The 26,875-nt window shown below is 32.7% G+C and overlaps 2 protein-coding genes across 2 annotated transcripts; both read left to right on the forward strand.

Moving 5' to 3' along the window:
* Positions 1–8,718: 8,718 nt before the first annotated feature.
* Positions 8,719–12,418, forward strand: LOC133306197 (receptor protein kinase TMK1-like). Its single transcript, XM_061506479.1, has 2 exons — positions 8,719–11,421; positions 11,651–12,418. Exons 1-2 carry the CDS (start codon positions 9,078–9,080, stop codon positions 12,157–12,159), a joined length of 2,853 nt encoding a protein of 950 aa, XP_061362463.1. The 5' UTR covers positions 8,719–9,077; the 3' UTR covers positions 12,160–12,418.
* Positions 12,419–22,265: 9,847 nt separating this feature from the next.
* LOC133306194 (uncharacterized) lies at positions 22,266–26,871 on the forward strand (the record flags this gene model as incomplete). Its single annotated transcript, XM_061506473.1, has 6 exons — positions 22,266–22,438; positions 22,558–22,630; positions 22,947–23,069; positions 23,807–23,976; positions 25,818–25,967; positions 26,827–26,871. Coding segments are annotated over exons 1-6 (612 nt in total), but the record flags the coding sequence as incomplete, so codon positions are not given.
* Between the last annotated feature and the right edge of the window lie 4 nt (positions 26,872–26,875).

A 26,875-nucleotide genomic window follows, 5' to 3' on the forward strand; every position in this document is an offset into this window, starting at 1 on the left:
AAAGCCAACTTTGCACCGGCAGGGACTTGCTCTCTCGATCCTTTAGAATCATTATTGATCGAGCTGTGTGCCTTACCCCACAAAAGAAAAGAAATTGCAATAAAGAACCGAAAATTGTAAATTGTTTTTTGAAACAAGGTAAAATAATGGTATTGGATAGATTGACCCCACTGTTGTTGGTATGTTTGTTGAACACTAATGATTGGTTAAACAGGTCCCACGCAATGATGCACAAATTTAATATAGGAAATCAAGTACTCAACTACTTATCGTTTTTGAGGAGTTTGATCATTAGATGCGATGCCGTATGCTGATATATATGAATAATAATCAAATTTATAATAACAACCAAAGAGTATGAATACTAGCAAAGCATTGGTTGAAGTGGTTACAAATTTATTTCATATCTCGAGTTTGAATATTGAGAATGAAGAAAAATGATATTGATAAAGTATCATCCCTAACAATCTAACATGGGTGTGTGAGAGTGATTGAGCTGGTTAATCCGACTTAAATATCAAAAAATAAAATATAGTGTAATATTTATTTATGAAGATGTAAACCAAAATATCAAATTAGTATTAGAGGTAAGTATGAGATTCGTGGTTGCATGTATTGTTGTAAAATTAAATTTTAAAAAGAAGCTTGGATAAAATTTCTTAGTTTTGTTCTATATTAAGAATATAATGTGTATATTATATTTTTAACGTTTTTATAACTGATGCATAAAAAATAATACATATTTTATATTTTTATTAATAATTAATTCCACAAGCATTTTATATTTTATATTTAATTTTTGTAATAAAATTTATCTCCTTTTTGTATATTTTTCAGTTCTGGAAATATTATTCGATTTTGATCCATGTTGGTTATTGTTTCTTATATTATGATTTTTATAAATTATTTCTTATATTTCTATATACTTTTACTCGTTTTCAGTGTTTACATGTGGAAATTATTAAATTTTAGACATGTAAAAAAATAGATGAACGTTATTATTTGCATTGCGTATAAAATATAACAGATTATACTTATTTATAATCTCAATATTGTAGAGCGACAAATATAGAAAATAGAAAAAATATTAATATATACAAAAAATGGGAAAGCATAAGTAATTATAAATAATGATATTAATTACGCTAAACATTTAACTGCATTAGTTATGATCTCAAAGTTTTATTAGGTGTGTGACAGAGTGTGCGATGCGACTAAACTTAGGCAGGCCATGAGCACAATAAGGGAAATAGTGTTGTCAAGTTGAGAAGGCGAAGGCATTGGGACATTGACGATGTCGATACTTATTTGTAGTATAGTGATATATAAATATAAGAAATAGGAAAAACAATCAACAATTAAATTTTGTTGTTGTGGAGAAATACAAAGAATTATAAATAATAACATTAACTGTGTTAAATATTTATTTACATATATCCAAACATGTGAATTAACTTGTAAGAAATTATTACAACTGAATCAGTTATCTTGAGTTAGATTTTTAGTACGCAGCCATATTAAAAATTAAGTGGGAAAAATTTGCTGTCCTTATAATCCTAATATACCAGACTAGTTGATTATTTGAGGAACCCGTGGAAAACTCTCCAAAAGATAAAATAATATTTATTTGCATTAATTACGTCAACGTTACAAATGCTAGAAATTCCATTGTTGTTTGACTATTTTTTATTTTATTTTTGGAAACATTTGTTGTTGTTTGACTATAAGCTCGCGTAAACAATACGATATTCATGCAAACACCCGTGATAAGTTGCTCTTACACTGAGGGGGAAACAAAGGACCAATAAGATTACGCGTAGGATGGTTTGCTGATAATAATGTAATATACATTCCATTTTGATGCATGCACGGAATTGGAGATGGTGATGCCATTTTCTTCACCAACAGAGGAAAGTCTTAATTATTGAGTAATTGCCAATAGAAAGAGCTGATTATGACCTTTGTCCATTTTCCTGTAAACAACTTCCATTATAAAACACAAAACAACTTTAATAGGAGAATTCCAGAGTAGAGATCCTTGCAATATCCTCTTTCTTTCCTTTTTCCCCCACTTAAGCAACCATTTGAAAATTTTTATTATACCACTACTTACTTCATTCTTTAAAAAGTACCGGTGCTTTAGGATGTTGCTGCTATAATTTTCATAAAAAACAATTGAAATGATCGCACTCTTCCATATTGACCAAACAATTTTAAAAAGAAATACAGCTGGATTCCAATTTTTGTGACTTTAATTATGAAAAATAAAATTCTTAATTTGCACGATTTATAATCTAGCATATGTTCCTTTTATCACGAGTCATATAAGATATATCTAAATAAAGAACCTTTCTTGTGTATAATATATATAATTCCTTCCATTGTTAGATATATGTATATAGATATCAAAGAACCTTTCTTGTGAAGAAAGAAAAAAGAAAATATTGATTTGGGGTGTTAGGGGCGGGGGGAGAGTGAGGATTAATTTGGGAGAATTTGATTCCCATTTAAGCATATTACATTTTTTATAAAAAATATATTACTTGAGTGGACCATATATATATATATTTAAGTTTAAATTATGTAGTTTAAAATTAAAAAAATATACGCATAATCAATTAGAGTAGAAACAACGCTAATTGTTTACAAAAAAAAAAAAAAAATAGAAAAAGAAACAAGGCTAATTAACACTTTTTTTTTCTTTTACTTTTAGGGATGTAAATGGGTTAAGTCTGCCTACAGGGACCTACGACCTAGTCTATATTAGGTCAGATTTGATATATTATAAATAGTAAAATAGAACAGGTCTATGCTTTAAAAAAACCATATTTCGAAAACAGGCCATAAGCTTTTTTGTATATGTCGGGCCTATGAACCTGCAGGCCAGCTTATATCATATTATTTATTTGAAATAAAATAAATAAAATTATTATTTTAATAATTTTGAATAATAAAGTAATATTAGTTTAGTTATTCTTTTAATTGTTGAATATTTAATATGCTTAAATAGGCTAACAGATCTAGGCCAAGGCTTTTATTTTTGAAAAAATTTCATTTTCACCCATTGTGATTTTGTGATTTATCAATTGACCCCCTGTGGTTTTAAACTTGTCGCTTAGACCCACTGTGCTGAAATAATTTATCATTTAACTCCCTATGGTTTCAGATTTTCACTTAGACCCTTCGTGGTTACAAAAATTTTCACTTAAACCCCTTGTGGTTTAAAAAATAAATATTTTAAAAAATATTTAAAATAAATTTTCTCTCTTTTTATTTTAAGTTATTTATTCTGAAATTAGTTTATAAATTATCTTAATTTTTTTAATATATTTGAAATTAAAAAAATTATTTGAGATGAAATTAATAAAATATTATTTTAAATAAATTAAATATGTATTATCAAGGGGTCTAAGTAAAAATATTTTTAACCACAAGGAGTCTAAGTGAAAATCTGAAACCACGGGAGATTAAATGATAAATTATTTAAGCACAATGGGTACAAGTGATAAGTTTAAAATCACGAGGGTCAGATGATAAATCACAAAATCACAATAGTTGAAAATGAAGTTTTTCAATTCCTTTATTTTTTAAATATAGGTCAAACCAGACTTGTTATTTTGGGTCTACACAGATTAACAAGTCAAATCAGACCAAGTTTTTTTAACATAAATATGATCTATTTAAGTCAAAGTCTAATCTAATGTAACTTATTTACACCGCTACTCATACCAAATTTGAAAGTCAAAATCCGTAGCCGATTGGTCCTTTCCGTAAGTTTCGGTTATCCCATGGAGACATAATTCTGGTTTAATTATTTGTGGTTGAACATTGAAATCACCCATTAAAATGATTACCGTAAAGAAAGATGCGAATCCAAACAACCCGACATGAATATCTAACGACTAAAAACTTTAATTTAATTTCTAAAAAATATAGTATTAGTTCTGTTCATTTTTAACTGATAAAAAATAGCATATTTAATTTTATAATATATATTATCAGTCAAATTAATGTTTAAGGTTGTTTCGAAAATCATTTTAATTGATAAAATACGGATTTCGAGATTTTATTTGATAACATCCATATTTTATATAATCAACATTATATTTTTTTTAAAAACAATTTAACTATTTATTGACAGCTAACGGATCTCACCGTGTCACCGTAGTTTTTGTTTTTATAGATAGGGGCAGGGAGTGAAAGTGGGCTGGGCTGATTCAAGCTTTGTCTCGAAAAGTCCAAACTTACGTCAAAAAATTCATATATTCAAAGACTATGGTGTTAGAGAATGATAGGCACAAGTAGACAAAAAAAATGGTAAGTAGAATAACTTATCCCATATATATATATATATATATATGGACTTTTTGACCCTTTTGCTCCTAATTAAATAAAAAATAATCATTTTACCCTTATCCTATAACTACACACTCATTTTCCCTTTTAATCGATTAAATGAAATAGTTAATCGATTAAATGTCAAAAATTTATTTTAATCGATTAGCTAATTGATTAACTGGTTGCAGGTATTGCATCAGCAAGACAAAAGGTCCTAGAAAATCCCAAAATTATTAACAACAGTAATAACTTTGCATAACATGAATCAGTGTTCCCATTATTTACATTCAGTGAATCATCATCATAAATTCATCATCATAATTAACACCAATCTCTACAGCTTGTTGAATATTACCCATTAGAAAAGTTTTCTGAAGCCAAAATTGTTGGCAAAAGAATAAACTCGTACATATGGAAGTGGTTGGAGGAACAAGGATAGTCAAAATCTTTGTTGGAGTCCATTGGGTTGTTGTGGGGGGAGATATTTCTGCATAAGGGTCTCATCGGAAAACATGTCGCCGCCGGTGAGGAGCTTCCTTGGCAAAAGAATAAACTCGTACATGTGGAAGTGGTTGGAGGAATAAGGATAGTCGGAATCTTTGTTGGAGTCCATTGGGTTGTTGTGGGGGGAGGTATTTCTGCATGAGGGTCTTATCGGAAAACATGTCGCCGCCGGTGAGGAGCTTCTTTGGTGGGATGTCAATGTCTCTTAGTGATTTTTTAAGGGTCTCATCGAAAAACACCAAACTCCGCATGTAGTGAGTGTAAATAATGATGATGATGATTCATTGAGTGTAAATAATGGGAACACTGATTCATGTTATGCAATGTTATTATTGTTGTTAATCATTTTGGGATCTTCTAGGACCTTTTGCCTTGTTGCTGCAATACCTACAACTAGTTAATCGATTAACTAATCGACTAAAATAAATTTTCGACATTTAATCGATCAACTATTTCATTTAATCGATTAAAAGGGCAAATGAGTTTATAGTTCTGGGACGAAGATAAAATGGTTATTTTTTATTTAACTAAGGGCAAAAAGGTCAAAAAGTCTATATGTATGTGTGTGTATGTATGTATATTTATATAAGGCTTATCGTTTCTCAAGTTGTTTGAGATAATTTTATCTCCGGCTACTAAATCATAACCGTATAAAGATGGTTCAATGGTGATAAAGGAAGAGAGAGAAAAATGAAATCATAATCATTCAAAGGTGAATCAATTAATATAAGGAAATATATAAACAAAACGACGTAGTCTTTGAATAGACGAAGATAAATATATTGCTTGAGAAATATTTTCTCTCATATATATATATATATATATATATATATAGAGAGAGAGAGAGAGAGAGGAAAAATGATGTATTTTGTCACTGTGTATAAGGTTTGGTACAGTTACAAATTTATACGAGTAGTACATAGTATATTTCAGAAATTAACTATATATTACGGGTAGTACATGACTTTTTTTTTCTTTCTTCAGAAATCATGTACTACCTATAGTACATAGTTAATTTCTAAAATACATTATGTATTACCCATAGTACATAGTACAGCTGCATAATGTATAATGTCACTATATATAAAGTTTGGTATAGTCAAAAAATTATAACTATGTACTACGGGTAGTACATAGTATATTTCAAAAATTAACTATTATTAGGGTAGTACATAATTTTGTTTCTCTCTTCGAAAATCATGTACTACCCGTCAGTGGCTGATTTATAAAATTTTATTTATCTCTGCATATTTAGAGGCGGGGGTTCGACGAAAGTGCCCCCAAAAAACTTTATTTTTCAAAGAAAGTTTTAAATGTATTAAAAAATAAAAGAATATAAATAAGAAAAAAAAATAAAAGAATGTTGGAATTTATATATATATATATATAAATTGTATAGACAATCTATTGATTATGAATAAGAAGTTTGGTAGTGAAAAGGTGTGCCTTTTCGTCGACAAACAGATGTATCTTTTCATCCTAACAGACATGTTGTTTCATCCTAACGGACATGTTGTTTCATCATTGAATGAGTGTCTTTTCGTGTTGAACGAATGTATCTTTTCGTATCGAACGAATGTGTCTTTTCGTGTCCAACGGATGTGTTGTTTCGTCGTCGAATAGGTGCCTTTTGGAACGTGACTTTACGTTGTCTATAAATAGACACTGACACCTTTAGAAAATGGATCCAATTTTTCTGCACTGAAACTCTGCCGGAATTTTTCTCCTTTCGGTTTTGCATGTTCCTTTTCATACTCCGGTGTAGTTTCCTCTGGCATTTTGTTGTGTTCGTTTGGGCTGTTGACTGGTAGTGCCGCCACTCTTCAGACGAAATACGTTCTATCCTGGGAGACAAGTGTCCATCAACCTTTGGCATCAGTGAGGGGGCAAATTGTCTTAAGGAGACACGTTCTGTGGGCTCGGATTTTATTCCTCTGATATTGCATTTTTCATTCTTCTGATTCTGTCTGTTTCATACATATCAAGTAAGTCTGTTTTTAATATTTTTAATTGCACAGTGATAATTCTGATCATCTACCTCCTCTGCTTTATACATGAGTTCAAATCTATTAGTGATATAATATCACCCACTGTCTTCAATAACAAAGAAAACTTCAACTTCAACTTCAATTTTTTTTTGAGTAAAGTACTTTTTGGGTCCTTAATAAAAATTAAAAAGCCCAATTTAATCTTAAGAAAAAAAAATCGATTTGTGGTCTCTTTGAATTTTAAAATAGACCCAAGTCATTTTGAGGGACTAATGTCAGTTTTCTTTGAATTTTAGAGGATCACAATTTCAATTAACTTGATTTATTTTGAAATTCAGAGAGATCATAAGTCGATTTTTTTCCTGTAATTTTTATTAAGGACCCAAAAAGTATTTTTTTTCTTCCAATATTTTATGTCTGCACTTGCACACAGTTGCAATAAGATAGATCCGCCGATGTTACCCGTAGTACATAATTAATTTTTAAAATACATTATATTTTATCTATAATACATAATATAACTGCATGATTTGCTTAATTCGTATATATATTGGTAAATATCACTACAGATATTGTCTTGGGCAATTAAGGAACTCAATTTTTTTTTAATTTTTTTTGAAAACATTAAGGAACTCATTTTGGTTGTACCCGTGTTTTTGGGACTAAAATTCTATTTCTCATGTGAAACTACATTCATTTGGATAGTTCTTCTAGTGAGAGAATCCATGTGATCATCTGAGTGCGATCATTTGACCATGAGGCTGTGTAGAAATTTAAATACTCTATTAGATCTTTTTACCCATGTGAATTTTATCTACCAGTTTTGTTTTTCTTTACTTATCTGTTCGGAATATTAAATTAGAAGGAAAATTGGTTACTTAAAATTAATTAACATGGAAAACGAAGAGATCTCTCTTTATGACGACTCTACAAAAGGAAAAACTATTTTATTTGTTTTTGGTACAAAAACTATTTAACATACCTAGTATGCTTAAGTTAATACAAAATCTAAGACATCAATATTTCAAAAACAAAACAAAAATTTATCGAAAATGATTTTATTCATTCAATAAAACAAACAACAGATACGTTCGTAGGAAATAATATGAAATTAAGGATACTAAAATCGTATTAACGAGAGATATAGAACTGTTAAAAGGGAAAACTTCACAAAAATTCCTATGAATTTTGTTAATTATCACTTATCCCTTACGATTTTTTTGAATCATTTATTCTTTTATTTAGATTTTTTTTATCATTTACCATTAACTTAAAGTTTTTTTATCACTTAACTCCCTTACTTAGAGAGTAAATGATACAAAAATAAGTCAGGAAAATAAACGATAAAAAAATTTAGAAAACGGGTCAATGATAAAAAAATTTAGGGAGAAAATAAACGATTATAAAAAAAATTACAGGAAATTTTTAAAAAAAAATTCATGTTAAAATTAGTCAAATCTATCATAACATCTGAATAGCAACATGATGATGATATATTTGAGTTGGATTAGCAAAATTATAGTAAAAAAGAAAAACATAATCGTCAAAGGCTATAAACAATTATAAGTAAACACTATTTTTAGTCCCTGGCAATATCTACGAAGTCCTTTTCAGTCTCTGGCAATAAAAAAGGACCAAATTAGTCCCTGAAAGTACAAGAAAAGGGCCACCCTACATATTTGGGAGTTGACATAAGGACTAATATGATCTTTTTTTGTAATTTTAGGGACCAATTTGATCCTTTTTTATTGCCAAGAACTAAAAAAGACTTAGTAGATATTGACAGGGACTAAAAAGGTGTTTACTCAACAATTATCATTACAGTGATGTATCAGGAAATCCAAAAACACGCGTATGTGTAAGTGTAAGAAGAAGAGAGAGAAAGATAATAAATTTGGACTTGTACAAATATATGGTGGTGGCGTGGAAATCCAGATCGGAGACTATGGAAGAGGCGATTAATTGAACACTGATGCTTTAAAGGGGAACTACGAACTTCTCAAAAGCCACACCGAATCAAAGGCGCCATTAGCGCACCTTAATTTCCGTTTTTGCATTCAACATATCGTTTTTACTCCTCCCACTCACAGTCAGAGTTACACGTCTCTCTAGCTTTCTTTTTTCACTCTCTCTCACATGGTTTCTTTTGCGGTCAGATTCCATATGAGCTGGTCCAAATCTAAGGGGGCATTTTATCAAACACTGGTTCTTCACTCTCTCGGATGAACCTCCGACTCAACCGCCGCCATGGACGGCCCTTCTCCAATGCTTCTTTCCACTCTCGTCCTCGTCTTCTCTCTTGCAGCACCTGCAATGGTCCTCAGTGCCACCGACCCAAACGATGTCAAAATCCTCAACGATTTCAGAAATGGGTTGGATAACCCGGAGCTGCTTCCATGGCCTAAAAATGGTGGAGACCCATGTGGAACCCCTCTTTGGAATTACATATACTGTGATGGAAACAGAGTTTCCCAGATTCAAGCTAAGAACTTGAACCTCAGTGGTCCCTTACCGCAGAACCTGAACCAGCTCACCATGCTCTTCAACTTGGGCCTTCAGAACAACAAGCTCAACGGTCCCTTGCCATCGTTCAGTGGGTTGTCTAAGCTGAAATATGCTTATTTGGACAACAACAACTTCGATTCCATCCCTTCAGATTTCTTCGACGGGCTCGAGAGTTTGGAAGTTCTGGCTTTGGATCGCAACAACCTCAATGCTAGCACTGGTGGGTGGCAATTCCCTTCTTCGTTGCAGGGTTCCACGCAGTTGACCAATCTTACTTGCGCGAGTTGTAACTTGGCCGGTCCCTTGCCGGATTTTCTCGGGAAGATGAACTCTTTGTCGTTTTTGATACTTTCCGGCAACAATTTGACCGGAGAGATCCCGGCGAGTCTAAACGGCACCGCTTTGCAGCTTCTATGGTTGAATAACCAGCAGGGTAAGGGTCTTACTGGGACTATTGACTTGGTGGCCACCATGGTTTCGCTCTCGAGTTTGTGGCTTCATGGGAACAGTTTCACTGGGTCCATTCCGGAGAACATTGGGGACTTGACTTCTCTGAAGGATCTCAACCTCAATAGCAACCAGCTTGTTGGGCTAATCCCTGATGCCTTAGGTAAAATGCAACTGGACAATCTGGATTTGAGCAATAACCATTTGATGGGTCCGATCCCAAATTTTAAAGCGTCTAAAGTATCTGATGATTCCAATGATTTTTGTCAAAGCAAACCCGGGGTTCCCTGCGCCTTTGAAGTCATGGCGCTTTTGGGATTTCTTGATGGGTTGAATTATCCTTCAAATCTTGTTAATTCCTGGACTCTTAATAACCCTTGCGAGGGGAATTGGTTGGGAATTAAGTGCAATGCCAATGGAAAGGTGTCTATGATTAATTTGCCAAACTTTAATCTTACTGGTACTCTAAGTCCTTCTGTTGCAAATTTAGGTTCTCTTGTTGAAATTCGATTGGAGGGTAACAATCTCAGTGGTGTAGTACCTAGTAACTGGACTAGCTTGACATCTCTGACATTGTTGGATCTGAGTGGCAATAACATTTCCCCTCCGCTGCCAAAGTTCACTAATAATGGCTTGAAAATTATGACTGAGGGGAATCCTTTGTTAAATGGTAGCCCGGAAGCTCCTTCCTCAGGGAACAAGAGTCCACCATCTGGATCTGGGAAGGCTGAACCTACACCAGGAAACTCAAATTCAAGTTCAAATAATTCTCATGAAACAACAAAATCCAAAACGAAAAGCTTGGTTTCAATTGTAGCCCCCATTGCGGGTGTGGCTGCTGCAGCTTTTCTTCTCATTCCACTTTATGTATATTATTTCAGGAGGAGAAAGGATGGTGATTCACTAGTAATTCACCCTAGAGATCCATCTGATTCAGACAATACTGTAAAGATTACGGTTGCTAACAATACCAATGGAAGCATTTCCACTGTAACAGGGAGTGTGTCTGGGAGTAGAAACAGCAGTGGAATTGGGGATTCTCATGTCCTTGAAGCTGGAAATCTTGTGATATCAGTTCAGGTTCTAAGAAATGTGACCAAGAATTTTGCCCCCGAGAATGAGCTAGGCCGTGGTGGATTCGGCGTTGTTTATAAGGGAGAATTGGATGATGGAACAAAAATTGCAGTAAAACGAATGGAAGCAGGTGTGATTAGTAACAAAGCCTTAGACGAATTCCAGGCTGAAATTGCAGTTCTATCAAAAGTCCGACACAGGCATCTAGTGTCTCTTTTGGGTTATTCCGTCCAAGGCAATGAGAGAATTCTAGTTTATGAGTATATGCCACAAGGAGCTCTTAGTAAGCATCTTTTCCATTGGAAGAGCTCAAAAATGGAGCCCCTGTCTTGGAAGAGGAGGCTCAATATTGCCTTGGATGTTGCTAGAGGAATGGAGTATCTTCATTCTCTGGCTCACCAGAGCTTCATTCACAGAGATCTTAAGTCGTCAAATATTTTGCTCGCTGATGATTTTAGAGCAAAAGTATCAGATTTTGGATTGGTAAAACTTGCTCCTGAAGGCGAAAAATCTGTAGTGACCCGGCTTGCTGGGACTTTTGGATACTTGGCGCCAGAATATGCAGGTGAATTTTTTTTAGTGTATTTTTACAAGTTCTTAAAATTACATATACTCGTATTTAATCACTCTCTTCTTCTTTATATTTTGTAATTTTAGTTTTTTATTACTTGTATATGAATTACTTTATGCCCAGTGAAGTATTAGTATATGGTTTCTAAAAGCGGTGTTAGCTTTCTTTATTTTATGTCTAAATATTATGCTAATCCTGGGTTTCATCGTTAAATATATTTCAGTTACAGGAAAAATCACAACCAAAGCAGATGTTTTCAGTTTTGGGGTTGTGCTAATGGAGCTGTTGACTGGATTAATGGCACTTGATGAGGATAGACCTGAGGAAAGCCAATACTTGGCAGCATGGTTCTGGCATATAAAATCAGATAAGAAGAAACTAATGGCTGCAATTGACCCAGCCCTTGACATAAACGAAGAAACGTTTGAGAGCATCTCCGTCATTGCTGAGCTAGCTGGGCACTGCACTGCCAGAGAACCAACCCAACGGCCTGATATGGGTCATGCTGTGAATGTTCTGTCACCACTTGTTGAAAAATGGAAACCATTTGATGATGACATTGAGGAGTATTCTGGCATCGATTATAGCCTTCCCCTTACCCAGATGGTGAAGGGCTGGCAGGAGGCAGAAGGAAAGGACTTGAGTTATATGGACTTAGAAGACAGTAAGAGTAGTATCCCTGCAAGGCCTACTGGATTTGCAGATTCTTTTACTTCTGCTGATGGCCGGTGAAACAAATGGTTTGTTGCTTTTGTTGAATGTACCTTCTTTTTTCCTTTCTCCTTTTAATTTTAAATAGATGTAGATAGCAGGCTCTTTTATATCTGTCTAAAAATGCCTTGGCAAAATGTTTGGTACGAGTGTTGTAATAGTGGTCGAGCAAGAGATTTCATATGCACCTATGTATGCTTTTTATTTTCTATGATGACATTTAAGTGTTAATGGTTGTAGATAGTACTGAGCCACACGATCAATGAGAATGCTGGTCATTGGTTCTTTCCTGTTCGTTTTAACGTCCATTTGACTGTGTTTCGCTTCTTCTTTTTTAATAAAATATGTAATTTTTGTTGTTTTGAAATTTAAAAATCAAAACATAAAACAAAAACAACTCAGATATGTTTATTAAATTTAATTCTAAAAATTAAAAAATAATTATTTTTAGAATTATTTTTATAAAATAAATTTTAATAAACAGATTTTTTATTTTTCTAAAAATAAAAAACCTATTTTAAAAAACAGAATTCAAACAGGTTAGATTCTCTGCCATAATTTAAATACATAGTTTTTGGCCAACTAACTCTTTTTTGTTAGAAAATTTCTTTTCAGGGGCATGCATCAAAGATCAAATTGATACTGCTATCTTTGCATTTAAGATTCTTCAAAAATTGAGTGTTGGCGATTGAGATAAGGCCCACAAGTATATTGTTGGTTCTTGATATTCTTCCTATCAGTTTGGCTATCACTTGAGGAGAGAGAAGATCCACGTCCTTGAACCTATTATTTTCGACAGATAGAATGGTCTTTGTAGCTCCCCTATTAAACCCTGACCAGAAGGGTATCCTCTCCAGTCTCAACTAATAACAATGCACAGATAGAAGTCCTATAAGAGCTATAAATTGTATGGGAAGTTTTTCGTGAAATTATATATATATATATATATATATATATATATATATATATATATATATATAGGGTTAGGATCATTTTAAACGTTACACTCTTGATCTTGTCCACTGATCCCATTTATATCTAAGGGCTTAAATTTTTTAATAATGTGAGCCATTGGATACAAGTGGATCAATGGTCAAGATTGAGCGTAAGACTTCTAACTCTTACACCAGTGTAAGAATATCCTGCCCCCTATATATATATATATAGAGAGAGAGAGAAATTCTCAAGCACTTTGATATATATTTTTCTCTGTCTATTCAAAAAAAAAATTACGTCATTTTGTTTATTTATTTATTTATATTAATTTATTCATCTTTAAATTATTATGATTTCTTTTTTCTCTCTTTTATCACTATTGATCCATCATTACACGATTATGATTTAGTAGCCGGAGATAAAGTTCTCTCAAGCAACTTGAGAAACGGTAAGCCCATATATATATATATATATATATATATATATATATATATATATATATATATATATATATATAAGGTAGGATCTGTTGACACCAGTATCAAATTTCAAATTTGACACCTCATCTGAGAGAGCCGTGAGATCAAAAAAGATCAATAGTGCCACGTGCTTACAAATCAGAGTCATTGATCTTTTTTGATCCAATGACTCTCAGAGGAGATATTAAATTTTAAATTTGACACTGTGTCAAAGGATCTTACCCCATATATATATATATATATATAGAAGTAGGATCTTTTGACACCTCATCTGAGAGCCGTTAGATAAAAAAAGATCAACGACTCTGATTCGCAAGCATGTGACACAATTGATCTGTTTTAATCTAACGGCTTTTAGATGAGGTGTCAAAAGATTATATCCCTATATATATATAGATAAATCAAATGTTATGTTATATGATGTAACAAAAATTTTCTTCACATACAAGGATATGTGGGGCCCATCCTCTAATTTCTCCGTCTTCTTAATCGTGTGTGTAAGAAATTTTTGTTACATCATGTAATATGACATTTCATTTACCTTAAATATATATATATATATATAAAAGATCTTTTGACATCGGTGTCAAATTTTAAAATTTGACATAAAATCTTAATCGTTGATTGGTAGAAATCAATGGTTAGAATTTGATATCAAATTTTAAAGTTTGACACCGATATGAAACTATCTTGCCTATATATATATAATTAAAGTCATTTTTTTTTCCCGGTAGACAGTTAAGATCATTTTATACTGTGTAAGTTCTATTGTTAAAATTGATTATTGTTGATTTCACTCATATTCAATGGCTATAATATTTTAATTATATGAGATATTATATACAAGTTAATCAATGGTCATGAATGAGTATAAAATTTTTTATTCTTTGTGTAAGAATAATCTATTTATATATTATTTTTAAAATAATCTATCCCTGTCTGCAGAGAGAATTATTTGGTTTTTTATTTTTTCAATACTTTTAATTTACAACGAGTTATTAAATATCAACTTGTTCTAAATATGGTATATTGATGGGAACCATAACAGGCGCAAATGCCTCATTAAATTCCCTTCGTTGTCACATTCACAGATTCAACTTTCAACGCAGTGCCTAAATATCCCTATCAACCCAGAATTAAAGATCAAACCGGCCATGACGTGGTGAAACTACCATCGGTCCATAGAACGCTAACTCCCATTTGTTAAAATTAAAATATCAACAACGAAAATGAATTGTTTAATGAAATTAGTCCAAAGTGTCCATAGCTATTGATCGTGTGTATTGATAATAACACAAAAATGTTGGACACGAGTCGCAAAGTCCTTGCATAACTGTTTATAAAACATTAAAATTTAATAAAATCTTAGGAATAGTTTACATACATTTTTTTTTTTTGACGGTGTAATGGAAGCAATCCTCTTTCACAATCTTATATTACGTTGTAACCATAAAATGGACAACGATTTTGACACGTTGTCAATTAGTGATCGGTGGAGCCTCTTTCTCCAATTAGTGATTGCATATAAGCCAGGCCAGCTAGCCAAGGATGTTGTTATTTGATGTGGATTTCTGATTAATCTCACATGGCATCAGTGGTGTCATGGGGTTTTCAAGTCAAGATAGCGATCAAATCATTATCTGCCAGGCAGTTGGCACACACATGATGACACAAGTCCCCTCGCAAACACAAACAGGTGTGGGCATAACATAGAGGTGGTTTTGTTTTCAATTGGAAAAGCACGCACGCACCTATGATTCAGCCAAATGCCATTATCCAACTGAATTCGTACGATGACCAAATTACTCATAACTTAATGGCCAACCTTTTGCAAAGCTCTTGTCCACAGTGGGGCCCGTTCCGAGAAATTCTTGTGTGCATTCCATGCCTGGAATTGTAGACCAATGAATTAGTATTAAGAGGTTGATCAAGAGTCCCAATCAAACAATATTTTCTTATTCTTTGGAAGTGCCCAGCTGTTTCCCACGAATCACGATTAGTGTTTTAGACGTTTGACTCTTGCATATTATTACATTATTGTAAATTGTAATCATATAAAAATAAATCAATAATGACAAAAAAAAGAGAGAGACTAAATCAGGTTAAATAAAACATGAGAAAACTCACTTCCACACGGAGGTTACTTTGGAGCAAAAACTTCAACTGTCAATTGGAGCACATGGTCTGTACTTGGGGCTTCAGTCCCTTTTCAATCGTTCAAACTGGGTACCATTTGTCATTCTTAAAAATAAGTTGAATTTGGACAAGCAACTACTTTCTTAGGTCTTGATGAGATCTGTTTCTTCAGTTACTTCTCTTAATTCTATAGCTTTTTTTTTAGGCTTTCTGATCTGTGAGTGATGAATTGCATTGCTATATTTGATGCGGGCTATGGATTTTATTAATTCAATTTGGCACTGTCGGCCTTGAAAGATTGGGCTGTACCGTAGTGTAAAGGATCATTTTTCAAAAAATAAATAAAAAAAATTAGTCAATATTTTCTCCATTGCAGTTTTCGGATGCTGGTGAGCCTGGTAGTAATTATTGAGTTGGGATAAGGCTGGCAAAGTAGTCGAATTATTGGAGAGAGCGTGTACTGGAAACTGGAGAGGATGTTAATCATATTGGCAGGATTCCTAGAGCACATTTGTTGTGATATGAGGCTGTTTGATCATTTTGCCCCTCGTTAATTAATTAATAACTATTTTGTCCCTGATTCGAAACTATGTATTAATTTGTCCCTCTTTAATCGACTACTTTGCATGTTTAATCGACTACATGGTTGTTGGGAGATTTAATTGACTAAATCACCCTACTTAATCGATTAAAATCATACTGACTTAACCTTTTTTTTGTCAAATATGGAGATTTAGTCGACTAAATCTCCCAACAACCATTTTTTGTATGTTTTGGTTATTTAGTCGATTAAAAATGCAAGGTAGTCGATTAAAGAGGGGTATATTGATAAATAGTTTCGAATCAGGGACAAAATGGTTATTAATTAATTAATAAGGGGCAAAAGGGTGAAAAAATCATGTAAGATCTGATATTATAAATTTATACTATACGTTATGATATTTTTAATTATTTAGTATTATCATTGTATAGTATAAGTTTATACAACAACATCCTCTTATACATCAAAATGATGTATAACTTAATCAGGTATAAAGAGATGGGATTAGGCCTGAATATATTAACCAGTGCAATTATCGAGGATTAATATATTTTTAATATTAATATATTAAAATAAAAAAAAAATTCAATATATAAATTTTTAAAATATTGGAAATTTTTATTTTTATAAAAATTAATATATTTTTGGACACACTAATCAATAGATTTCTATAAAAATTATTATCATATGACATATTTTGAAGAATTATATAAATTTTTTATTAAAAGGTATTTTTGTAAAAAATATTTATTTTTATCCTATCTAATATTATACAGTGTATTACTAAATACTGAATGATATTATCTTATACAATATTATATCAAACGCTGAATAATATTAAAATCTAATCAAATCTTGTATAATCAAATTTTATATTATGAGACTTTATTCTTTATTCTATACTATGTAAGTATATGGCCTGAGGTTCTTTGCCTCTGTAACTAATGCCTATTAGCACTTTGTTTTCCCAACTGTCTAATCAAAATACTCGAACTTCGAATGCTAGTCTAGCTAGCCAAATTTCTATGAAAACATTAAACATTACTCACAATAGTATTCGACGTTGGCCAAACACCCATAGACACACCTAATAGTCTCATACGTGCCAGACCATACACACACCGGCGGATCCAGAAAATTAATGAAGGGTAGGCACTCAACAAGTTCAGGTACATACAAATCTAGATCTGGTCTGGAACGCGACTTGCGAGCAGCTATCGGCTGACTGAGTCTGGTTTAGATCTAGATCTGGACGAATTGTGACTCAAATGTTCCAACTTCCAATAACGGAGATTGAGGTTTGAGATATGCAAATGATGGGTGTGGAACAGAGCTCTGCTCTTAGGTTTGGATAATAAAGGTGGAAGAGAAAAAAAAAAACTCACGGGAAAATAAATTAGAAGGAGAAAAATTAAAGGGGCAGGATATAGTAACAACCAACTAGGGTTACTACCAATCAATTTCACTGTTAGATCAATTATGTTGATCTAATAGTTATATTTATTTCTATCTTTGTATGGTTATGATCTCCATATTTAATGTAAAAGCATTAAATACGAGAAATCATAACCATATAAAGGTGAAAATAAATATAAAGTATTAAATATAAAAAATCATAACATACAAATATGAAAATAAATATAATCGTTGGATGAACATGATCGATCTAACGGTAAAATTGATTGGTAGTAACTCTAATTAATTGTTATAATATCTTACCCCGAAATTAAATTGAAAAAATTTGAATTTTAAGAAAAAAAATATTTTTATATTTTTACATCATATTTTAAGGGTAGGCACTTGCGCCCCTTCTCGTCTACTTCCATCCGCCTCTGCATACACACCTAAGCATATTTCTGATCGCCAATTCTTCACAATCATAATTTGAATTATATGAACTGCGCAAGTTGCACTACAAACAGATACAAGCTTTTGATGTATGAGCAGCAACACTAGCAAGTTACAGAAGAACTCTGTGGTCTCTTGTTTTCACTTGAAAGCTGGAAAAAAAAAAAAAAATCGCCAATTACAACTGACTCAACTCTTGCGATGAAATGAGTAAAAAAACACATGCAAATTGTTTAGTAGCCAATTCTAGTCAAGAAAGTGTAGCTTTTAGAGCATGGGCACATCAACCTCCATCAGAACACTTGTCTTCATAGGACAACGACAGCAACTATCAGCATCAGCAAAACATTTGCATCAACTTCCCCTAATAAATATAGATGAGGTTCAATCTCATATTTTAAGTTGGCACCCTTGTATCATTCTCTATTATATTAGGATGAAGAAACTAGTATATACAGAGAAGGTAGTTATGTAGGCACGATTCTTTAATTATAATGACTGCTATTTGTGTCATAATAATGTTTCATATGCAGACAAAACTTTTATCTAGCAAACAGGTCTTTTAAAAAAATCTTTAAATTTCCACCGATTCTAAATAATCTTTAAAAATCTATAAAAAAATTTATCTCAATCTTTTTTTTTTTTAATTCTAATCCAATACAGTCCCTTTATAAAAGCAACGTATCTCTTTCTTCTTCTTCTCGGACCCTGCTGTCTCTTCCTTCGTGCGGTTATATGACTCTCTTCTTTATCGTCAGCGTCGCTGCTCTCTTCTTCTTCGTGGGAATCGCTGAAGAAAACTAAAATTTCATATACCAAAAAAATATGTGGTAATTGAAGAATCTAACTTATTGAGATATATAGTCCCACATCGATCGGATGAACAACTAATATGACCTTTATAAGGCCTTGGACACTCCCACACTTTGAGCTAGCTTTGATATCATCTTAGTTTTCTGGTATTCTTATCTTGAAAGAAATCATATTTCATGATTGAAGAAGAAGATGAAAAATACAATTGAAGAACTTAAAAGATTACAAGCTAAACTATCTACTACTTATACAGAATTAAAAGCAGTAACAGCCATAACAGTAATAACTAATTAACTGTCTAACTATAATGACTAATTAAGACGAACTAATGAGGCACATGCACTTCCACATTTGTATCCCAAGGTTTTTACATGGTATCAGAGCCTCACCGTCGGGTCTGTGCAATTCCACGCTTCTAGCCCAAAGGGCTCTTGCGTGAGGAGGTGTGTTGAGATATATAGTCCCACGTTGATTGGATGGACAACTAATATGACCTTTATAAGGCCTTAGACACTCCCCTTTGAGCTAGCTTTGATACCCTTTTAGTTTTCTGGTATTGTTATCTTGAAAGAAATTATATTTCATGATTGAAGAAGAATATAACTGAAAAGCAAATTGTGAGATAAAAACACTCCAGCTCAGATCAAAACCTAGGTTTGGTGTCTGTCTTCATTTTTCATGTTGCATCTTGCGCTGCCGTCGTTGCATGTCGGTAAGCTCGGTGGTCTCTTGTTGACTTCGATTTGTGTTGTTAAGCAATAAATGGAGTTGCTCTTCGTGGTTCTCTACTCAGCTGTCTTCCTTGGGTGGCTGATTTTTTTAATTTTTTTTTAATTAATGCAGCACACATCGTAACCTAGCTTTGGTGTCTTCGAATTCAAGCGTTTCCTCTTGCGCCAGTGTGGTTGCTTCTCGGTAAGCTTGCATGTGCTCTGTTCTATCGATTTGTGTTGTCAAGCAACAAAAGGATTTGTTCTTGTGGTTCTCACTGTCAGTTGTCTTCCTTCGGTGGCTGACTTTTAGTTTTTTTTTTTAATGAACGCAGCACACATCCAAGCGTAAGTTCATCATATTCCGTTGAATTAAGTTCTTTTGAAAAGTTAAAAGGTTAGTGTCGTAAGTTGGTCATATACTCACTAAAATTATTCAATATTTTAGTTAATATGCCTATCAAATAATTTTTTATACCATTCTCAATAAACTCAATTCCTCGTTATATTACTGAAAATCATGATGACACTAAAAAATTTATCATGTACCAAAACACATCCTTGTTGTTTTTCGATTTCTAATTATAGCGATGTCTGTTCTTTTAGGGGGCATTTGGTTGAGTAGAAATTTTTGAAATACTAGGGAAATAGAATTCATAGAAAAATGGTAAGAAAGTGAGATAAAGTGAAATAGATAGGAAAATTAAAAAAAAAAAGTAGTTTGGTTTGACGAAATATTATCAGGAAAATTTATGAAAAAGTATAAAACCTATGTTTGGTTTATGATAAAATTTGGATGGGTAAATAGTATGAAATGACAAATATAACCCCAATACAAATATCCTCCATTTGTCATCCAACGAATAAAACGCAACGTCCTGATTGTCCAGATATCAAGTGAGTATTCTTCAACAGGAATTAAATCAAACAACTTGGATGCAATAGAATGCTGTGATTCTCTCCCCAATATGCTAACCATAATCTCAACAACCTGATTGTCCACCTTCATATTTTCAGACCCAAAATGCAACCAAACCCATTCAAATAACAAAAGGGCTCTTTCCCAGTTGCCAGAAAGGTTGGGAATATCAACTTCAAGCAATTCAAATTTGGCAGAGTTGAAGAAATCATTCAAACTATGCAAAGGTGACCCAACAATTGAATTGAGCATCAACTTAACCCTGGCTGATAAAAATCCAAACTTTGCCTCCTCTAGTTGATCATAATCAATTCTGGTGGCAGAAGCTGAAATGGGTAGCGGTGGTTCAGTTGAATCAAGAGAATTTCGGAGAGAATTGAAATGGGTCCTGTCATCATGAATTGGAGGCACAAGTGTGAGGGAATGAGTGGTGATGGGAGCAGAAGAGAGGTGTTGGAGATGTTGGATAAGAGAATCCACATGAAAGGAAGGAGGAGAGGAGGTGGTGGAGAGTGCATACCCAGGTTTTCATAAAAACCCACCCTCAATTTTGCTTTCTAAACAGTGCAGATTAGTGGGTTTCAGTGGTTCAGTTGGGAAAGCTATGCAAATTATATAGATGGGGATTTGAAGAAAATCTGTTCAAACAAACGTTGCCTTCCTAAAAATCTTACTTCATATAGATGGGAAAATGTTGAAAAGACCCGATCAAACACCACCTTATCTCTCTCACTCATCCTTATTTCTCCGATTTCTGATTGTAGTGATTTATATAATTTCTCCTTTTGTTGTTATTGTATTTATTGCTATTACTTTTTGCTTTGTATTAATATAATGGTGATATGGAATGATTTATTTTCTTTGAATTTTTTTTGATTAAATTGAGGGGTATTAGTTAGTTTAGTTTTATTTATTTATATTAAATTATTAAATATTTAAAAAAATATACATTATATAAATTAATTTTTTTTTGGTACATTAAAAATATTATTTAATATTAAAATATGTTTTAATATGTTATAATCCATATTTTTTTAGAATTGACCGTGTCACGTTGCCTGTCATGTTGAAGTGTTAGTGTGTGTCGTTGCTATATAGCCTATTTATATGGATGAGTGTGGTGTAGTGAGGAGAAAAATATAATGACACTGCAATCCTTTTTCTCTACCTATATATATATACTCTTTTTAATTTACCATTGTGTGATTAAGTGTCCGTTTAGATGAGCTTTTATTCTTAAAAAAGTTGCTTTTTTTAAAATAAAAGTTCTCTTGAGAATTTTTAGATGTTTGAATAACAATTTTTTTAAAAAGCAAAATTTAAAATAAAAGTTAAAATGCTGCTTTTTCTTATAGCTAGTAGTTGGTTGCTTTTGAAAAAAACAGAAATTAAAAAATAATATAAAATTTTATTTTGAAAAAAGATTATATAAATTTTTAAAATACAATTTTAACCTTATCTTATCATATCAATCTTATCTCTCCTTATCTCATGATCATACTATTTTATCTCTCTTTTATTGTAATTTTATATATATAAGTGTTTTTTTTTTTTTTTAACATCCAAACAACTTTTTTATGTAAAAGTAATTTTCAGATCACACGTCTTTAACTTTTAAAAAAAGTTATTTTAAAAAAAAGTAATGCATAAAAATCATTTTTTTAAAAGCTGATCCAAAACGGGCCCTAAATCGTTCCTAAGAAAAGCACACTTTCGTGGTTACCCGCGGGAGAGAGCATTGTGAATCTGCAAAAGATCACTGTTTCGATTCACAGTGTCAACTTTCTTTTCTTCTCACTCTTTTTCTCCTTTCTAACGGCGCTAGAATCTAACTCAGGTTTTTGCTACTTCTGCGTATTAGCCCAAGATGACTCGTTCTAAAGCCAAGTCGATGAAACAGCGTGGCGTCGACTTCAAGGTTACCTCTGTGTGCCCTAGCATTATTCTGTTGTATACTTGCCTGCATGTGTGTGTTCATGACTTTTTTTAAAAAGCTTTTCAACGCTTATCGGCGTGTTACTTGCTCAAAATTTTCAGAAAATAAGACGAAAGGTTGGGAGGAAGCTGCCGCCGCCTAAGAATACAACAAATACCGAAATCAAATCTAAAGGTACTAAGTTTACATCCCGTCCGCTCCAAAATTTACCTAGGTTTTGTTCTTGACATGTTCGTTTAGAGCTTTCTGTGTTAGTGAGGCAAAATGCAAGAGATATGGTAAAATTTGTTGTACACACTTAATAACTTGTTTGTTTTTGTTTATGAAACATATTACCTGAACTGATTTCTTTTGTTATATGCCGTAGTTTTTCCTTTTTAAAATGCTAGACAAATCTGTGAAATTGGAAATTTTGTTTACTTTTTTTATTTATGACTGGCTTGACATGAACTAATGTCACGGAATAAGTTTACTGACACGTCTTGAACAGCAATTGTTCTGCCGGAGCAGAGTGTAGCAGCAGAGAAGGGGGGTTTAGCTGTAAACAAGAAAGGTTTGACTTTAAAAGAACTTCTTCAGCAAACATCTCATCACAATGCAAAAGTTCGTAGAGGTATATTTATTTTGTTGAATGTGTTGTCATTATATAATTGCCTCTAAATGTGCATGGCAATATAATTAAATCTCAGTGGTACATGTTCTAATATTTAAACCAATAAAATTTTCTAAATGATTAGTTTTGATAAATTGAGTTGGACAGAAGCTTTCTGCTAAGTAAAGATTAATTTATTTGGTTATTTGGCAACCTTTAAAGTTAGAAGCCAATTTGTAGTAATGCACTTGCTACTACCTTGTTTTTTAGGGAATACGAGTAATGTGTTACAGTTACAATGTGTATTTTTTATTATAATTAATAGAACATTGTTCTGAATTGAAATAACAATGAACTTTGGTTTGGAACCAAGCCACCAAACCAGAACCTTGATTCTTGTTCTGTTTTTAGAATTTAGGGATCAATAGAGGTCAGTTTGGTTCAAGTTTAAGCCTCAAACCAAATAAATATGGACCATGAACCCTGTGTCAATATCAATCATTATTTCAAAATCTTTGATAAGAAAGTTAACATGGTGGTTAATTTTATTGTTTGTATCCTCCAAAAGTTACTTTAATGGGCAATGGCACACCATGATCTCTTTGAAGGTCTAGCTTCCCAATATATTCTTACTCTTTTTGAGCTGTAATATCATGAATTGAGGTTATTGCTATATTTAATCCTGTCAAGCATTTGAATTTTCATTTAAATTCAGTGGTCTGCATATTAATACTCTTTCTTCCCCCGTTAAAATATAGATGCATTGATCGGTATTAAGGATTTATTCATCAAAAATCCAGCAGAACTGACGTTGCACAAGTATGCTGCTGTAGAAAAAGTTCGTGAGCGCATTAGTGATGATGATAAAGTGGTTCGAAAATCATTGTATGATCTTTTGAAATTGGTGATTTTCCCTGGCTGTAAAGAGGTACTTTCTATTTTGTTAATTTAAATTACTTTTCTTACATATTGAGAATTTGCTGTTGTCATTTGAAATGGTAAAATATTCTAACTGCTTTTTCTCTCCTCCCTTTTGATAAAAGAATTCATGTAAACAAAATATACATATCATGAGGATAAGTGTGCTCCTCAAGCTGCAAAGGACATTAGAGAGAAGAAAATAATGAAAAAGTGCATAACCTGAAAAGAGCAGTCCAGTACTTTTACTTGTTAGAAGTAGAAGCACCCTTAATTTTTTTTTGACCAAAAGCCTACAAGGCCCAGAAAAGGTGGGGAAAAAGAAATTTATGGCTAAAAGTTTCTGGAATCATGTTGCTGCCATATTAACCACACTTCAGCGGAATGAGCACAACACCAAAGCACCTTATAATCCATCCTACTCGCAAAACCGTTCTTCCGCCCAAAAATAAATGTTTTTGAGCCATTCTGACTTCTTGTTGGATTGATAACAATATTTGCGGTGAAATTTTCAATCCCCTAGAAAGAAACTCAAATATATAGCATTTGTTTTCAATCAGGCATAATTTTATTAGTTTCCAATACTTTTAAAATCAATCTGAGTATTTTGACTTCAGGGGCGTTTGGTAGAGGGATAAATTTTAGATTCCCAGGAAACTCACATTGGAAATCCTAGTTACCCATGTTTGGTACAACGATTCTTAAATTTTTCCTGGGCATTAAAATTGTGAATAAGAATCTCATGAAATAATACCACCAGGTGGGGAAAATTTTACATAAATTATAGGACATAAATAAGCTTTAATATCAGAAATTTTGTAAAATCAGAGGTTAGTTTTGTAACGCCGCATTTTGACCCTTTTGTGGCATATCAGATTTTTTTTTCAAAAATTCATCAAAAGTTTGTTTTGTAAAATGAGCCCACATTCCCATGAATCATTGACAATCATCAAAACATAGAATCAGGAAACTTGAGCCAACATTCTTGGGAATATTTTGGCCTATCAAACAACTTTTGGTAACATTCATGAGAAATTCACTTTCCTCACAGGAATCGTGATTCCCAAGAACAAAATAATTTCTCCTCTACCAAACGTCCCCTCAGAATATTCAGCCTCTCAAAAAACAACTTGGGTATTTTTTATTTGTCACTATCACTTCAAGTTCTTTCCTTGATTGTCGGGAGGGGGGGGGGGGTGGTTGTTGTAAAAATAGAAGTTAAAACTTTCCCTTGGGGTGTGCGGGTGGTACATCATTATGTCTTCCCGATTTAGGATGGTTGAATTTTATTATGGGACACTAATGCTAATACAGATTACCATGTGTTATGTATATTACATGGAAAAAGCTCATCTAAAGTGTGAGCTTGTCTCTAAATTAAGCAATTAAGGGTGTATCCATCCTTGATTTAGTTTAAAGTGCGTCTTGATCTTAACCAACTGGAGTTTATGGGTGGATACCCTCTTACCTGTCACTTTAAAGAGCCTTGTCCTTATTATATTATTGTGGTGTTACCAAAGAAAGGCATAAGATTGTGTTGGAAGAGTGATGTTTGATCTGTTTTTCTCTTGCGGAAAAGTAAATGATAGTTTTTTTGTTATGATATCTGTTTTGTTACGTTGCCTTATGGTTATTAATCTATGATGCTTTAGATGTCTAGTTGTAATACTCTATACCCTGTGAAGCTGTTTGCTATCCTCATTGGTTCCAAATTCAGATTTTGGGTATCTAATTTGTTTTCCCTTGATGCATACTATGACTGTTGCATGATTATATTATTACAGTGAAGATTACTCTTTTCTATACTTCATCCACCTTATTTTGTTATTTGGTTTTTCCTATATTTTGTAGGGTACTCAGCAGCAGATCGTTTCTTTATTGATGGCTTACATTTTTCATGCAATGACACATCTTGCGTTTGACGTTCGGATCATGTCATTTGATTTCTTAAGCCTTGTTATCGAGTTTCATCCTCCTTCCTTTTCCACGTATGCAGAAAAGGTGATATTATGTGTCCATTTTGTAAATTTCCTTTTAACATTATGTTGGAATTGCCCCTTTGGATCCTTTGGCAATAGCAGCAGTTGCGGCCTCCTCTCAATTTCTGATGCTCTCGTAAATGGATTTTGCATCCTCCTTTCTCTTAATGAAGCTTTTATTTATTTCTTGACATGATGACAAAGCTTTTGTTATTAAATAGTTTCATGCAAGGGCTCTTTAATTTTTAAAGTATTTTCTTTGCTGAAATTTTGCCTAACAATAGGAAGAGAAACATTACCTCATGCTTCAATATATATCTAAGATTTGATTGAACTTTGTGCAGTGTTCCTCATATTTGACAAAAGCTTAAAACTCGAGGGGAATTATTATTTTCAATTTCCTTTTATTATTCTTATTTTGAATTCAAGAGGGCAATCCTGAAGCAGCGGTAAAGCTGCTACTTTGTGACTGATTTGTCATGGGTTCAAATTTGAGAAAGAACTTTTTTGCAAATATATAAGGGTAAACCTACGTTCAAGAATTACCCTCAGCCCTACCATCAGTAGTCAGGGTTTAATGGGGTGTTATTTATTCTTATTTTTAATTCCCACAGATTTGACAGTGCGTTTTAAAGAATATTGCCTCAATTTATTTCATAGTTGTGTTGGCGAAATGAACACTATGATTGTAATTCTTTTTCCCATGGTTTTTCATAATTGATTTCTGTGCCATAATCTTTTTATCTATTTCCTTGTCTGTAATTTTATTCTATTCTTTAAACCTTTCCTGCTTTTGAGTTTGTATCGTTCCTATATTTTTATTTGTCATATTTCTGTATTTGGGGTTTAGAATTCTGTAATGTTGGTTGCATGGTTAACAGATTTTTCAGAATTATGAGGATATTCTAAAGAATAACCAGTACTATTTAC

This window comes from Gastrolobium bilobum, unplaced genomic scaffold, assembly GCF_033153095.1.
Source record: "Gastrolobium bilobum isolate Gb01-03AN ecotype WA unplaced genomic scaffold, APGP_CSIRO_Gbil_v1 utg6649, whole genome shotgun sequence".
NCBI classification, from domain to species: domain Eukaryota; kingdom Viridiplantae; phylum Streptophyta; class Magnoliopsida; order Fabales; family Fabaceae; genus Gastrolobium; species Gastrolobium bilobum.